General features: G+C 42.3%; 1 protein-coding gene across 1 annotated transcript in view; it reads left to right on the top strand.

Annotated features, from left to right (window-relative positions):
- TRPC3 (transient receptor potential cation channel subfamily C member 3) overlaps window positions 1-16,006 on the top strand; it is a 62,531-nt gene that overhangs the window by 7,939 nt on the left and 38,586 nt on the right. Inside the window, exon 2 of the mRNA XM_084627489.1 lies at window positions 4,776-5,547. Within this exon, the coding sequence (XP_084483615.1) occupies window positions 4,776-5,547 (772 nt within the window). The remainder of the gene's footprint in view (window positions 1-4,775; window positions 5,548-16,006) is intronic.

Genomic DNA, 16,006 nt, shown 5'->3' with positions numbered 1-16,006 from the left:
ATGCTTTGGATTGCCAGTACTAAATGTAGGATAATTATAGTGCAATCACAAATGCAAAGCTAAAACTTCAATTATTCAAAATATTTAATAAATTCCTTGGGATTCCTTTTAAAAAGTGATCATTAAATTTGAGAAGTAGAGATTAGAAAAGGAAATAGCAGACTATCTGATCCTCCACTTCTTATTTTGACAATTTCAACTGACTTCAGGAAGTTCTCTAAATTTGATGAGAGATTTGCCTGGATCTAGCCATTTAGCTATATATTCTGGCAATGTGGTACCATACAAAATCACTAGCTCTTGGTTTTTTTCGGAAGGTCTGTCAATGCTTTAGTTAGTAAAATACCAGCAACTTTCATTTTATGTATTTTGAAAAGACATCTCATGCACATCATATCGTTTTATCATAAAATACATTGCTGAGTACATCTTTCTTATTGGCAAAACATACTCCACATTGTGCCTTTGGAAGGATGTATCTCCTCCAAAGAAACCAATTGAGTCTCTTTACTCTAGCAGTGGGTTCTGAAAGAATGATTTATAGAATGGGAAATAAAAATGTATTGAAAAAATGGTACTGAATATTTGAGAAATGAATAGTATGTTAAACACTTATTTCATAAAAGATAGGTGGGTTGCAAAGCAAATTCTTAGAACCTCTTTAGATTAAGGATTAATCATAAGATAATTTATTCTGTCTTTATTTGCTGTTTAATAAAATTATAATAAAAATATTACAATATATGAGAGTGATCCTCCCCATAGGTACCATTACATCTTTGGAATGGACAGATGGGTAGAAACCAAGCAGCATGTCAAATATTCATTATGATCTTGTTTAAATAGCCTTTTTATATTTACTATATTCTAATTTTTATTTGTGATTTAAGGGCAAGAGGGTGATATCATACTGGCTGTTCATCACCTATACTCCACAGTCAAACCTCTCTCAAAATGCTTTCACATGTAAAATATGCCTAAATCAGTTCTGAGCTTAGCACAAAGTCACAAATCCTCTTTGTAATGCAGCTTTTCTTTTTTGTAGACAAAGTATAGAGGTTCAGGAGCAAAGGATAATGGATGTGTGTTCTTTGGCATAGCCGTTTGACATGTTTCAAAAACTAGATATCTCTTTTTGCCTAGACTACATGGTAGTGCCACACAAGTCACTGCTGCTATATAATAGTGATCATGCTTGAACATTTAAATAAGATAAAATTATTTTATCACTGAAGAGGCCTGCCATTGGTAATTAATATTGTAATATCACCATCCAGAATGGTTGCAATGAAACAGCACATTTGTGTTAGGTAAAATATCCAAGGGCTGTACCAGTGTGCTTTCAGGATGCTTGTAGCTTTCACAAAGTTATAAAGAGTTTGTTATGCTCAATATATTATGGGCTGATGCAGACAGCTGCAACAGCAGCATCCCTCCTACATCATGAATGGAATTTTTTATGCAGAATAAAAATCTTTGGGTCCAAAATGACTGCATCTTGTAGTGAATTCCCACTGAAGTCAATGCGAGTTCTCTGTACCATGGTAGTACAATCCAGTCATCAGAGAACACTATTAAGAAGGTTGCATTGTCAGCACTCAGATGTTAGGAAATGCCCAAATTAAGGTTGTCTGTTTAACCTTAATTCAGCCCCATGTGCATGGTGATGCAGTCTTTAATTACATCATCACATACTATTTTTTTCCATAGGACTCCTGACTCATTCGGTGCATAAAATGGACTGTACTTAATAAACAGCTATTTAATGTTTTATTTACTACTTGTTGTTCAATATATGGCCCAAGGCCTTATTTACTATACACTATTCTGCTCTGAAGATGGAATTAATTTCCTCATGGGCTTTTCTCTGGCACTTATCACTATAGTATGCAGGTGTTTCACAAACATTAATTACTTTATTTTCACAACACCATTGGGCAGTGAGGGGATATTGTCCCCATTTTAAAGGTGGGGAACAGCGGCAGAAGGAGATTAAGGTCAAAAATATCCACTAAGTTTAGGTGCCCAAACTGAGCCACCTTGAATATGACTTTTCACAGTATTTAGTATATCTTGCACTTTAACTGTTCAAAGCATTCTTCATATTTAGCATTCTGTACATCAGACTTCATGGTTTCAAGTCAGGCACCAGAAAAAGAACGTACAGCTAGTGACTACTTGTGAAAAATTTGGCATTAAGTGTCTTGCCCAGCATCAGATAGGAACTCAGTGGCAGAGGCAGGGATAGAATCCAGTTTTCCGGGCAGCATTCAACTACCTTAACCACGAGACCCTCCCCCCATTTGCTTCCAGTCATCCCCTGACTCAGTCACCTTCCAATTTCTGCAAAAAAAAAAAAAACAGCTTCCCGCACTACACAGACCTCATTGATCCTTGGAGGTTGTCCATTCTGTGCACTGAACAAACCAGAGGTCTTGGGGGAAAATAGTATATGACAATATAATTAAAGATGCTATAATGCCATCTTTCTCACCTTTCACCCATTTCTGGCTCCCACTCTCCCTACCTGGACTCCTCATCCAAGAATATGCTCCAAGCTCCTTGCCCAGCCTATCCTAGTTCCAGTCCTCTTCCCCCAGGTTTCTCATCCAATATGACTTCTTGCCTTGCCACTCCTCTCCTTGCCAGCTAGTTCCCATCCCCACACCCAGCCTGGTTACTCATCTAATCTCAGTTTATTTGCTGCCCACCAGGCTCCTCATCCCAGTCTCCTTGCCCAGCCAGTCCCAGTTTTTCCCCAATCTGTCTTCCTCTGCACTGGCTTCCAGTCATCATCACTGCTCCCCACAATGGTTCCCAGAATGGGTCTCTTTGCTCAGCCCAGTTTCTCTGCCTCTCTCCCATAGCAGCTCCCAGTTCCAGGCTTCTTGTCCCAATCTACTCCCTCCAGCCCTGTAGGTCCAGCTCTTGTCCCATAGGCATTTGAGTCAGGCAGCTTTGTCCTCGAGGCTGCCTGGGCACGAAGAGAGAGAGCACTGAGCACAGGAAAGACAGTCTCTGTGCTCTCAGTTCCTATGCCCAACCCCATTTGGATTTGCAGCAGCCAAGAACAGAAATTTCAGGGAAAGTCCCACTCAGCCCCTGCATCTCTGGGCCTGAGCCTGCTCAGTACAGATAGGATCTTAAGAGAATTAAACGGACTAGCAAGAATTTAGCTGCTAACATGTCTCTACTGAGCTTGTGTGAGCTATTTTTTAAAAGCTTATAACTAGGTTTGGCACAGTTACATTTTTATCAGTAAATGTCACTTTCGCTGTACACACACAAACTGATGGAAAAAACACTTCCATAGGCAATAATCAAAAATTGCAGATAAGCAAATTAAGAAAAATGTGGCTTAAGAATTTTTTAACGTTTGATTTAAGGATATTTACTTTGTGTATTTTGACAATTTGTGTTTTAACAGTTATAAAGCTTTAACTTTTTGCATCTCAGTGTCAATTGTCATTAAATAATTATGGTTTGACCCCCCCACATACACATAATTTCCCCGGACTGTGAAAATTTAAATTGATAAAAATAAAAAATGCTTCAAATAAACATTGATATGATCTGTTGAAATTATAAATTAAAAATTGAATTCTGACAAGGCTAGTCATAACTTAGCTAAATGTGGGTGACTTTTCACAGGAAATGCAAAAGGCACATCCCTGACACTAAGGCCACCCCTTTACAAATTTCAAGTGCCTGCTCCAAGGCATGGAGACTCCTACAGCAGCTTCTAAAAATAATTCTTACCACCAATTCATTAACATGGGCAAAACACTGTATTTCCCCCTAATCTTATGTCTAGAAATAGCTGAACCATTTTCTTAAACTTTCCAAAATAATTCAGCTTGAGGCAGACACCCAGCATGGAAAATTTAAGCCCAAATGGTTAAAGATTGGCAGAATTATAAACAACTGAAAAACAAGGTTTTACAATGGGAAGCATTAATACCTTAATAGCAGATGGTGCTGCCAGCCACACCTAAAATAAAAACATGGCTTACAGTGGGGGAAGTTATTTTCTGTTAATAGATATCTACTTCATTAATAGCTGTCATACAGTCAAATGGCATCATTGGAGATAACCTTGTGACCAGCCACAATGGGCCAAATAATAAAGTCCTCACTCTCTTTTTACTTAGTCTTTCCTCAGGCAGAACTCAGATTGAAGTTAGTAAGGGCTGAGTACAGTTTTTAAAAGTTGGCCAAACACTGGTAGTGGTGCATGCTAAAAAATGTGTAATTGGTGTTGTCCAGTCTATGTGCAGAGATCACCAGCTAGGGTCAGGAAGGAAAGTTTTCCACACTTACAGCATTGCATGTAGTGCAAGGTACCATATGGTTTGTTTGTATTTTGCCTTCATCTAATCTATCAGGTCTGTGCCACTGTTGTGGGGAGGATACAGGACTTGATGTTTCCTATGTGTACCTATTGAATGTGCTTAGAAGATATTTTTGAAAGGAAATGATGTTGCACATAAAAATATTTTACTATGGTCCTTGAGGAGAAATGGGCCTACAGGAAATGAGTCTGTGAACACCTTTCAGTTGTGAGCAAGAGACAATATAGGGGTCTGTGACCCCTCCTCTACCAAGAAGCCTTTTCTGTGCAAGGGTAAAGGGTGAAGGGCCAGGACAGAGGGAGACACAGGCAGACAGCTGGGCAAATGACACAAGACAAAGGAGAAAGTCATCAGTGTTTATAGCTGGGGAAGGAAATAACTGCTATAATAGTCTACAATTATTTTATCTTTTCTGCTTATTAGGTCCATTGAAGGAAGCCCATCTCTGAGACGTATGACTATGATGAGGGAAAAGGGAAGAAGGCAAGCTATTAGAGGCCCAGCATTCATGTTCAACAACAGGGGCACAAGCCTCACTGCTGAAGAAGAGCGTTTTCTGGATGCAGCAGAGTATGGGAACATTCCCGTGGTGCGCAAAATGCTGGAGGAGTCAAAAACTCTAAATGTCAACTGTGTTGATTATATGGGCCAAAACGCCTTGCAGCTGGCTGTAGGGAATGAGCATTTGGAAGTGACAGAACTTCTGTTGAAGAAGGAGAACTTGGCGCGAATTGGAGATGCACTGCTGCTCGCAATCAGCAAGGGGTACATCCGGATAGTGGAAGCAATTTTGAATCATCCCGGTTTTGCAGCAAATAAGCGACTGACTCTGAGCCCCTGCGAGCAGGAGCTCGAGGATGATGATTTTTATTCCTATGACGAAGATGGCACCCGCTTCTCTCCAGATATCACCCCCATCATTTTAGCTGCCCATTGCCAAAAATACGAGGTTGTGCACATGTTGTTAATGAAAGGAGCGAGGATAGAAAGACCTCACGACTATTTCTGCAAATGCAATGACTGCACTGAAAAGCAAAAGCACGATTCTTTTAGTCACTCCAGGTCGAGGATAAATGCCTACAAAGGCCTGGCTAGTCCTGCTTACCTGTCCCTTTCTAGTGAAGACCCAGTTCTCACAGCTCTAGAACTCAGTAATGAGCTTGCCAAGTTGGCCAACATTGAAAAAGAATTCAAGGTAAGGGTTCTTTTTTGTTTGCCTTTTTTTTTTTAATGTTGACTTTACTTGTAACTTCATCAGATGCTTGACATTATTTCCTGTATTTTACCTTTTGAGTTACAGTTGTTTTATTTATATTGTTCCTTTTGGTTCTCGATATTTTGAATGCTCATTGAGTAAACCATTAAAAAGCAATTTTGCTTGAAACAAAATTGCTTTTACACTTAATATGTGTCAAGAGCTACAGAAGAAGTGCCAGTGTGAGCATTACTAATCCTACAATGGATGGGAAACAATTTTATTCACTGTAACAAATAATAGCTGTTTTTGCTGAAGTGTACTCTCTAAGGGTAATATAATCTGAGCATCAAGCAGCAAAATTACACTTTTCTTTTACACAATAATGACTTTGTTTCCATTTTTTATTCACACACATTTTAAATGATGTTTTCTACAAATTATGAAGATGACATGTGATTGTTGTTTTACCATTGGACAGTCAATTTTTTCATTCATTTTTTCAGGAGTGTATTTGTCTGCCCAGAAATGTATTTGTCTGTTTACATATGCAGTCTCTTTTATTCTCGTTTTGACTTGTATTATTTTAGTTTCATTGTACACTAATTATTTTGAAAATCTCAGCATCTCCATTAGGTAATTCATGATTAGACAATGATAAATATTACCCAATGCTGCCTCTTCATGATGTGCAGTTCCCTGTAACACCTCAGAATGTACACGCACAAAAATCAGCTGTATGGTTGAGGCTACACCGCATTAAAAAAAGCCTGGATCAGGAAATGATAGATTGTAAACAGAGAGTGGTTATATAAATGATGTATCTAGTTGCAGAAAAATTTTTAATGGGGTCCTGCAGGGTCAATGTTGAGTACCGCTTTGTTTAATTAACATCTTCATACATGATGTGAAGGAGGGGGAAAGACTCATTAATCTTTGCAGATCACAGCCAGCTGTAATTTATTACAAACACAATGGAGGACTGAGAAGAAAAACAAGTGGATCTAGAGTGAGTGGGGAAAAATGGGTTGGAATGAACAGAATGAAGTTTCATTTGGACAAAGAACAAATGTATTCTTCTGGACAGGAGTAATCCCAAATATTGTTAGATAACAGAAGCAAGGCAGAACTAGTCAGAAGGAAAGCTTTAGTGCTGAGAAAAACCTGCATGTGGTTATGAGATAACCTGAAGAGAATATGAGTTTGCTCTCCAGGAATGGCCTGCACCGCTGACAGAGTATAATGCCAAAGCAAATATTTTATGATTAGGGGCTTGATTCTGCACAAAATTCATATGGGCTCTGCGGCCCTTACTCCAACCACTGTGGCACTAATTCAGGTAAAACTCTTCAGTAAGGGCTGCAAGACCTCTGGGTTCCTTATAGGTTCCTTTTAGCCTACACATCCTATAGGTTCCTGCCATAAGATTCCTTATAGTCTACACATCCTAGAGCCTCTTTTAGTCTTTCTCCATCATCCTGAACTTCTCATCTTCCTTACATGGAGAAAGGAGCTGCTGTTACAGAAATAACATACTGTCTATTCTAAATTTCCCACAGCACCTGTCCAAATTATACTGAGGTAGATCAAATTATCTCTTTATTTCCACTGAAATATATTTCTCCGGGAAAGGATTTTGCAGAGACAGAACTGAAAAATGAGAGAGATTTTTTTGCCAAATAGGGACTATCCCTCTAAAACAGAAACTGTTGTCCCACACTATGAACCATAGTTACCTGCTTCACATGCCAATCATTAGTGATGGGAAAACAATAGTTGACACCAATTTAGTATTTTTTTTTTTACCATGGGCTATTTTCCAAATAAGCCAGGATCCTGTCTTCCAGAGTTATGTGTGTACATGCTGATGACTCATGTCTTTTTAAATAATATTTCAATGATCAGAACCACAAAGTTAATGCATTTTTCTGGCTCTTCTTAAAAATCACTCTTCTACTGGACCAACACAGCAGTAAATCCTACATGCATGTGTTTTACTGTGTGTTACATTAATTATGATTACACTAATGCTCAGACCCCTGTTAGACCCGGGCCCCCTTGTGTTAGATGCTATACAAATATGTAGGTAAACGACAGTTTCTGCCACAAAGAACTAAATTAAGATAAGACATAGGTGTGTGTAACAAACAAACATTGTCATGAAGATGCAGTCATGCAAAAGCATACAGAAGCAAACCCCAACATCTGCAGAGCAGAATTCTATACAATATAAACCCGGTGACAGGGAAACCCCAAACGTTCAGAGTTTGGATGCATTTGAAAGGCCAGATGGTGGAAATTATACCACTGCTGTGTGAAGTGGGTGATATGTGTTCAAATGACCCCATGAGGAGTACTGGAGAGATTATGTTTCAGGTCAAAGGCCACTCAAGTCAGTCTGCTGCCCCAGGCAAAACGTCAGAGTGTTGCCCCTTTCCTACTCCCTTAGAAGTTTGCGGCAAGAACCCATTCCCCATCCGTGCCCCCCTCCCCGCAACCTTTCCCCAGCTTCCTCCACCCCCACTGGGGCCAGAGACCATCACCCCCTGCAACACCACTTCTGGAACTGCTAAGCTCAATCACAGTGGGACCGGGGCCACCTTTCAAATTGCTGGTAACCAGACCCCTGAGGTCCTGCCCCTGCTCCACCACTTCCCCACAGGCCCAGCCCCTTCTCTGCCTCTTCCCCCCGAAGGTCCCACCCTCATCACTCACTGGATCATCTCAAGGAGCCTGGCTGCAGGTAGGAGGTGGCCCCAGCTGAGCAGAGGCTGCATGGATTAATGATGCAGCACCTCCCTCCATCCTGCTCTAACCGGACTTTTGGTTCAGGTGCCGTTTAGGGTTGCCTAGCCCCTTTTTCGACCGGACTTTCCTGTTGAAAACTGGGCACCTGGCAACCCCAAATGGCACCCGGATGGAGAAGGCAAAAACCGGACTGTTCGAGTAAAACCTGGACTGGTGGTAATCCTACCCCTACTCTGAACCCCCAGCCCGCACCCCACCACGGTCCCCCACATGTCCATCTCATACCAGCCCATATTCCCCTGCCTGCCTGGCCTGCTGCTCAGAGAACACTGAGGGTATACGACTGTGGCCTTGCCTCCTCCCTGCCCCCATTTCGATAACTTGCACTGCATGGCTGGGGGTGGCAGTCCTGCTGGTCCCAAAAGTCCAGTGATCATGAGTCAGACCCCCCCAAAAAGAGATGTTTTTAAAAAGAATATATTGTGTTTTGATCTGTAATTTTTGAGCTCCCCCTGCCCACCCCCAGATGTGGGGCAGTTATAGCATTGCCAGCTCTCCCAGATTTATTGGGCGGTGACCCTGCTGCAAGAGTTCTCACTGGCGCACTGAGCTGGTACAGAGCTTCCAGATTCTCTCCTAACCAACATTCTCATTAATTAGTTCTTCGTCCACCCTGCCCCACATCTGCCCATTCCCAGCCACCAATTAATTATGAAATTCCCAGCCTCCAAATCAATTCTGTCCTACTCCAGTCCCACATCTGCCCTTTGCCCCTCTGGGTACATCTGCTCATCTTGTAGCTCTAGGGGTTCTTCGCCAACTCCAGGCCTGGGAGGGACAGGACCCTCTTCTATCAGTTCCCACACCTGTGGGGATGGGCAGCTCCTAAGATTCTTTGCTCCCCTCTTCGTCTTCCAAGGCCTGGAGTTACAGGGAATGTGATAGAAATGGAAGCAGGGAGGAGGAGGGAGCAGACTGTCCCTTTTTTCACAGGATGGAAGTGGGGAGGAGGGAGCAGAGCCACCCTGAGTTGCTGGGCTCTTTCTGCTTTCTTCTTCCTCATCCCCTCCTGTGAGATTGGTGTTGGCTGCTCCATCTCCCCCCTCACCGCCCCCAAACAACACACCTCCTCTCAGCTCCAGTGGGAAGGTGGATCTCTCTCTCTCTGCCTGCTTCCTGCAGCAGCTTTTCCTCAGGAGGTGAGGACATGGGGAAGAAATGAAGGCTGGAGTTTTTCACACCGTCACCAGATTGGCTCCATCCGCGGCCCAAATCATATTACTTGCAATAAAGTCATGAGAGGGTTGCAATAAATTCCGTCAGGGCTGCAGGCAGGGCTGCCAAAAGCCTGAGGGTTACACAACATGCCATGCTGGCAGCCTTGGAGCTAGAGCTGGGACTGAGAGAGCAGCCTGTTAGCAGATCTTTTTTGTACCTCATTTGAATCCATTCTAGGTTGTTTACCCATGTTTGTTTGGTGCAAGCCCAAGTTGTGACACTGTTAAACAGAGCTGCCTTTTCTACAGGGGTCTTCCTCAGCCTCTTCTGGCATGAAGCTGAGGTTAAAGGTGAATGGCATACTGACTTCTTGCTATGTACTGCCATCGCACTCCATCCACTATGATTGAGTGTGGCCTGTAGTCCTCTTGTGCTCCCTCCTCTGGGATCATCATGGGGGATATCTAGGGATTTCAGTTTTCAGCTTCAGTCAAAAGCAACTGATAACACAACACTGACCATAATTCTTCCAAGATTTGTTTTTAAAATATAGACACAACCCCTTCTCATGCCTAGACAACAGCAGGATTCATTTCAACAGAAATTCATGAACTGTTCTCAAAGCCTATGGTAAATTGCAGCTTGTCTCATTTCCTGTTTGCACTCTCTTCATTTCACTTTCTGGTTACATGTAGCAGCAGCAGCTCAGTAAACAGCTTTGGGTGTGGTTCCCTACAGCGTGGTAGCATTGGATACACATTTAATGAGGGGCGATTTAAAAATGTTTTGGGCTAAATTTCCAAAAGCAGACATGCTTAATTGAATGTGCACTGTTGTGTATGTGAAAAGCCCAGTGTAGCTGCATAACTGCTGATTTGCACAAGGAAATACTGATGTACACATGCAAATCAAGGTTTGCACGAACACAGTGGAGTTTGTTTGCAGGCAGTTTAGTGCACTCGGTCTTGAACATTAGATTTTTAATGGGGGATAAAAGGTAGGGTTTGTTTCACTGCTAATGAAACTGATTTCTTCTTAAATTTATGGAATAAGAATTCAAAGGAACCAATGACAGCTGATTTTTTTGGAAGTCACAGGACCCGGAGGTGGCCAAATATAAATACTGAAAATAGAAAAGAAAACTGAAGGCTCCTAGGGATATTTGACTTCTTTATCTCTTCCCTACTTCCAACTCCTCCTTCGAATATTTTCCTTTCCACTCTTCCTCTGCTGCTTTTGGTGTATCCTCTTTATTGCTGCCAGTGTGGGTTTCCACTTCTTCTTGCTCCTGTGGTAGGATTTTGCCTTTCTCTTCTCAGCACGTGTGTGAGGGTCTATCTTCTCTCTCTCTCCCTTCTTCTTTCTTCCTTTTCAAGTTCCCCCTATTTGGGATTTCCCCTTTCCTCTTCCCTCGTCCTTTCCCTCTCTGCCCACTCCCTGCGGTTCCCCCTTTTTCTTTCCTTCTGTGGGGTTCTCTTGTCTTCTACCTCTGCGTAGTTCTTCCTCTCTCCCTAATCCTGGTTAAGCAAGGTTGGTCTCAGATGAAACTGCAGTTGGCCATCTCTGGATGTCAGCAGAGGGAGAAACAAAGCAAGAGCACGAGCATCTTGCAGCCCAGCAGCAGCATGCACTCCTAGAGGCCAGAACAAGAACTGCAGCAATTCCTCCCCTCCCCAGCTCCAAGTTCTCACTGGTAGGGTTAGACAACAAGGTTCAGGATAGAAGTCAGAAATTTCAGATTGTCCCAGACAAATCAGGTCTGTTGGCAAGCATTGAAAAACATTCATTTCATTAAAGTTATTGCTATCATACCAAATTTTAATCTTTTAAACCAGCTGATTAGATTCTCTCCTGTCAGGAAGATACAACAGCCATGATTACGTCTTCAATCGCATTTTAAAAGCTTTAGAGGGGATTAAAAGGAAAATAGTGATGCTGAGAAAGATCTTGCTGTGACTAAGTCATGGTCCTGCTTTGAGCAGGGGGTTGGACTAGATGATCTCCTGAGGTCCCTTCCAACCCTGATATTCTGTGATACTCATAGAATATGAATTTTGCTCCGGCAGTGGATTTGCACCAAATTTGATGTTTAAAAAGCTTTTCTGAGCAATGTATCTGCTCAAAAAGAATGTTTAGAAGTACAATGACAGGAAGTAGTAGTCAATGTAATTGTTGAAAAACTAAATGTGCAAAAGTCAGGAAACCTTAGCTCACACAGCAATCACACCCCATCCCTCTTTTGTATAGGTAGGGCCTAATTCTCACTTACATTAAGGCCACCTTGCACCACTCTGGCAATGTAAAGGGACCTTAGAGTGAATATAAATTTATAACCACTGTGATGTAGCCTTAATGTAAATGAAGATCAGTCCCACAGTATTTTGTATTACTCCATAAATTGTTAAATTGATGCCTAAATATGTATATGTATAATGTAGCTTAAGTGATGGTTTCAGTGGCATGAAACTGAATTTTAATTTCCGAGCTTTTTTCTTTTCTTTTTCAAAAATAGCTTTTCACTAATAGCTTTTTCCATTAAATGTCCATGTTCTTTTAAGAAAAAAGAAAAGCAAGTGAATGCTTAGTTGGTAACGGAAGTTGTGTGAGCTGCGTGTGTGGTACACTATTATTATTTTCAGATTTGAAATCCTTTACTTCTCAGGCAATTCCTTCATTTTATGAATCCCACAGCCGCCCCTCAGCTCTATGTACCTATCAGTGAAGGCATTTTAAAATGTACGAAAAAGCCTGGTCAGTTCTCTCACAGCAAAATTAAATTGTATTCATGCAAGGACAAAATTTGGATCTTGCTGCATAAAAAAGGTCATTTGGATTAACTCAAAAAAAAAAGCCAAACTACATTTTACTAAACTTTAAAAAAATCAGCACTGAGCAGAGAATAGGCCTAATTAATGTCAGAGCAGGGACTGATTTTTCTGAAAAAATTGTAAGTGCCAGAAAGTAGAATTTAGGATGGCTGTTATTCCTCTCCCATCAATATAATGCTATTACTGCTGGCAATGAGGTTTTATATAGGTGCATCCTCCCACACACTATCAGTTGCAGGATCTGAGCCATAATTTGTGGCCTTATGTTTCCTGTATGGCATGCTAGGTAATAGCATGAGAGGATTCCATGTTTCTAAAACTAAAACGCCTTTTTATTAAGAGAGCTATGTATAGAGATGCTGCAGCTGAAGCTAGCTTTGAAGCTAAGGTTGCCAATTTCTATTTGCACAAAACTGACACCTTTGCCCCGTCCCTCTTCCAAAGCCCCTCCCCTTCTCTGAGGCCCTTCCCCTTCTCTGAGGCCACGCTCCTGCTCACTCCATCCCCGCTCCCTCTGTCGCTTGCTCTCCTCACCCTCAGTCACTCGTTCATTTTCACTGGGCTGGCTCGGGGGCTGGGGTGCAGGAGGGGGTGAGGGCTCCAACTGGGGTGAGGGCTCTGGGGTAGGACCAGGGATGAGGGGTTTGGAGTGCAGAAGGGGACTCCAGGCTGGGGGATGGAGCTGAGGGGTTTGAAGTATGGGAAGGGGCTCCGGGCTGAGGCAGGGGATTGGGGTGTGGGAGAAGGTACGGGCTCTAGGCTGGGGGTGTGGGTTCCAGGGTGGGGCAGAAATGAGGGGTTCAGGGTGCGGGAGGGGGCTCCATGCTGGCTGAGGGGGATGGGAGTGAGGGCTTCAGCTAAGGGTGCAGGCTCTGGGGTGGGGCTGGGGATGAGGGGTTTGCGGTGGTGGAGGGTGCTCTGGGGTGGGACCAAGGGGCAGGGTGGGGGCAGCGCATGGAGCCCCCTGGCTGCCCCTATGACTAGGAGCCAGAGGGGGGACATGCTCCTGCTTCCGGGAGCCTGCTTTAGCCCTGACAACCGGACTTTTAACAGCCCAGTCAGTGGTGCTGACCAGAGCCACCAGGGTTCCTTTTCAACCAGGCATTCCCGTCGAAAACTGGACACCTGACAACCCTAATTGAAGCCATATCCACAGTGACTGGCTTCTTGGTGCCTCCTCCAAACTCTTCTCTCTTGCAGCCTGTGGTCCTCCCTCCAAATTCCATGCAGGTTGCTATTCCTTATATTATTAACAAAATGTTAAGTGTTAATTTCCTTTCTTATGCCTGTTCTTTTAACTCCAAATTATTCTGTACATGGTGATTAATATGCTTTCCTTTCCACCATTTATATAAATGCCTATTTAGTAGTAGTGAAAATGGTAGTAACTGTCTTTAAGTAGCAAATTAATTATTTAAGGGAAACCTTTCGATTTCTTAATTACTGATAAGCAATGCTTTTGGAAATTAGAAAATAGTACATATAAATACTGTATAACATAGAATATCAGGGCTGGAAGGGACCTTAGGAGGTCATCTAGTCCAACCTCCTGCTCAAAGCAGGGCCAATCCCCAATTTTTGCCCCAGATCCCTAAATGGCCCCCCTCAAGGATTGAGCTCACAACCCTGGGGTTAGCAGGCCAATGCTCAAACCACTGAGCTATCCCTCGTCACAATGGGGTTGTTTTTTTTTTTTTAAACATTGCTGTGTAGAGCAATTTTCCAAAACATATTACAAAATGCTAATTCTGTTAAAAAATTAACAAAACTAATAGCAGAAGGGGTAAGAAATTGAGGAGTTTAAGCAAAGGAAGAGATATGTTTGCAGATATAGGAAGGATTTTCCAGCTGACAGGAGTTGCAGAGAGAAGGGTCTCACATGAAGAGTGTTGAGAAGATGGAGTGTGTGAAAAGAAAGAGAGAATGCCAGTGCTAGATGAATAGAGAATAGTCAGAGTATGTGGAGACAAAGAATTCACATCAGTACTTTTGTGGCCTATAGGAAAAACTAGCTGGAGCAAATGTATGGAGGGTTTGAAAAGAAAAGGGAATACAGTCTTGAATTGGGTCCTGAAATGAATGATGACTAGTAGGATTGTTTATGCAACTGATGGGATCATATTTCTTTGTACATGTGGGAAGATGGCCAACTGCACCTGTATATGAGCGAATCAAGTGCTGGGTCTTGGCGAGGCCACTGAGGAAGGTGTTAGAGAAATCAAGGTGAGGAGATGAAAGCACGAATGAAGATTTCAACAGAAGTGGAACTGAGATGTATGCATGCATGGCTAATGTCACAGAGGTGAACATAGTCAGATATGCAGACATAGAAGTTTGCAGAAATAAGATTCAAGGTTAGACATCACACTAAGATTATGTACAGAGGTTGGATCAACAATATTGAGATGCAGCCACAAATTTCCTTTGAAGACAAGCAAAGAGTGTGGACAGATGGAAATTGTTAAAGGTGTTGACACATATGAACAGTGTGAAAGTAGCAGCTACAGTTAACAGATGACTCAGTGGGAGGAGGTAAATAGAAAAGGGTAGAAGAGTCAGCAGTGTGCTGTGCACTGCATAGAACAGGGGCTTACGCACAGAAAAGCTGTCACTGCAGCACCCTAGAAATAATAAGTTGACAGGTATAAAGGTGGGATCTCGACACACCTGCATAATAATGGGTGTAGTCCAGGAGAACAGAGTAGCCCACAGTGTCTAAGGAAGCAGTGAGGTCACAGAGAATGAAGAGAGTCCCAGAGACAGCGGAAAGAGAGAAGTATATAACTACATACAATTGAGAGATTCCCATGCTATCACCAGCACTGAACCCAGACTGGAAATGGACAAGGATATTGTGGTGCAAAACTGGAGAGATGAGAAAACGCTACTTTTTCAAGTGCTTTTGAGAAAAAGAGAAGTTAGGACTATGAGGCCCCATCTATGCCGTGAGGATAGAGGCAATGGGCAGCTGAGGTAAAAAGGTTAGAGCACTGTTCTAAACAACAGTGCCCAGGCAAACCATGTTTAAATTGTGTTAAACTACATTTAAAACTAGTTCAGATAACACAGTGTTAATTCCCAGTACAGGGAGCTTTAAAAAAAGTCTCTGAATCAAGGGAAGGTTCTTTTAAGAAGGTGGGCAGATAGTGACACATTTTAGAAACTTGCGGAAGGTAATAAAGACAGAGCAATTATTGACAGTAATGGTAGTGGAGGGATAAACAGTGGAGGAAAATGAACAAATGAGAGGAAAGGACAGGGTATTAACAAGGTAGATAGTTTTGTGAAGGGACTGGTTTGTATCAGACATATGCAGGAGGTACATAGGAGAGAAGGGAGAAGAAAGGAAGGGAAAGGTATCTAGGGAGTGCTGGAGAAGATACTGTTACAAATTATGGCAATTTGGAATTCTAACAAATGCTGGGGAAAGGATGGGTGGGGGAGAGGAATAGAGAAAAAAAAGAAAAGTAAGAACAAGGATTATTAGCACCTTTAGCAATGATGGAGGAACAGAAATTAGATCTTGCAGCCCAAATGGCAATCTCTGTAGAATGTATCTGGCACTTAAAGATACATTGGCATTTTTTGCAGAAGTAAGGTTAATAAGTCCAGGGTTCTGGTCTCCAATTTAGGCAATTCCATTTTACCATTGACAGTTCCTTAGC

Source organism: Lepidochelys olivacea (genome assembly GCF_965140295.1).
Source record: "Lepidochelys olivacea isolate rLepOli2 genome assembly, chromosome: 4".
NCBI classification, from domain to species: Eukaryota; Metazoa; Chordata; order Testudines; family Cheloniidae; genus Lepidochelys; species Lepidochelys olivacea.
Note: the sequence above shows the minus strand (reverse complement) of the source record. Positions and strands in the feature narration are given on the sequence as shown.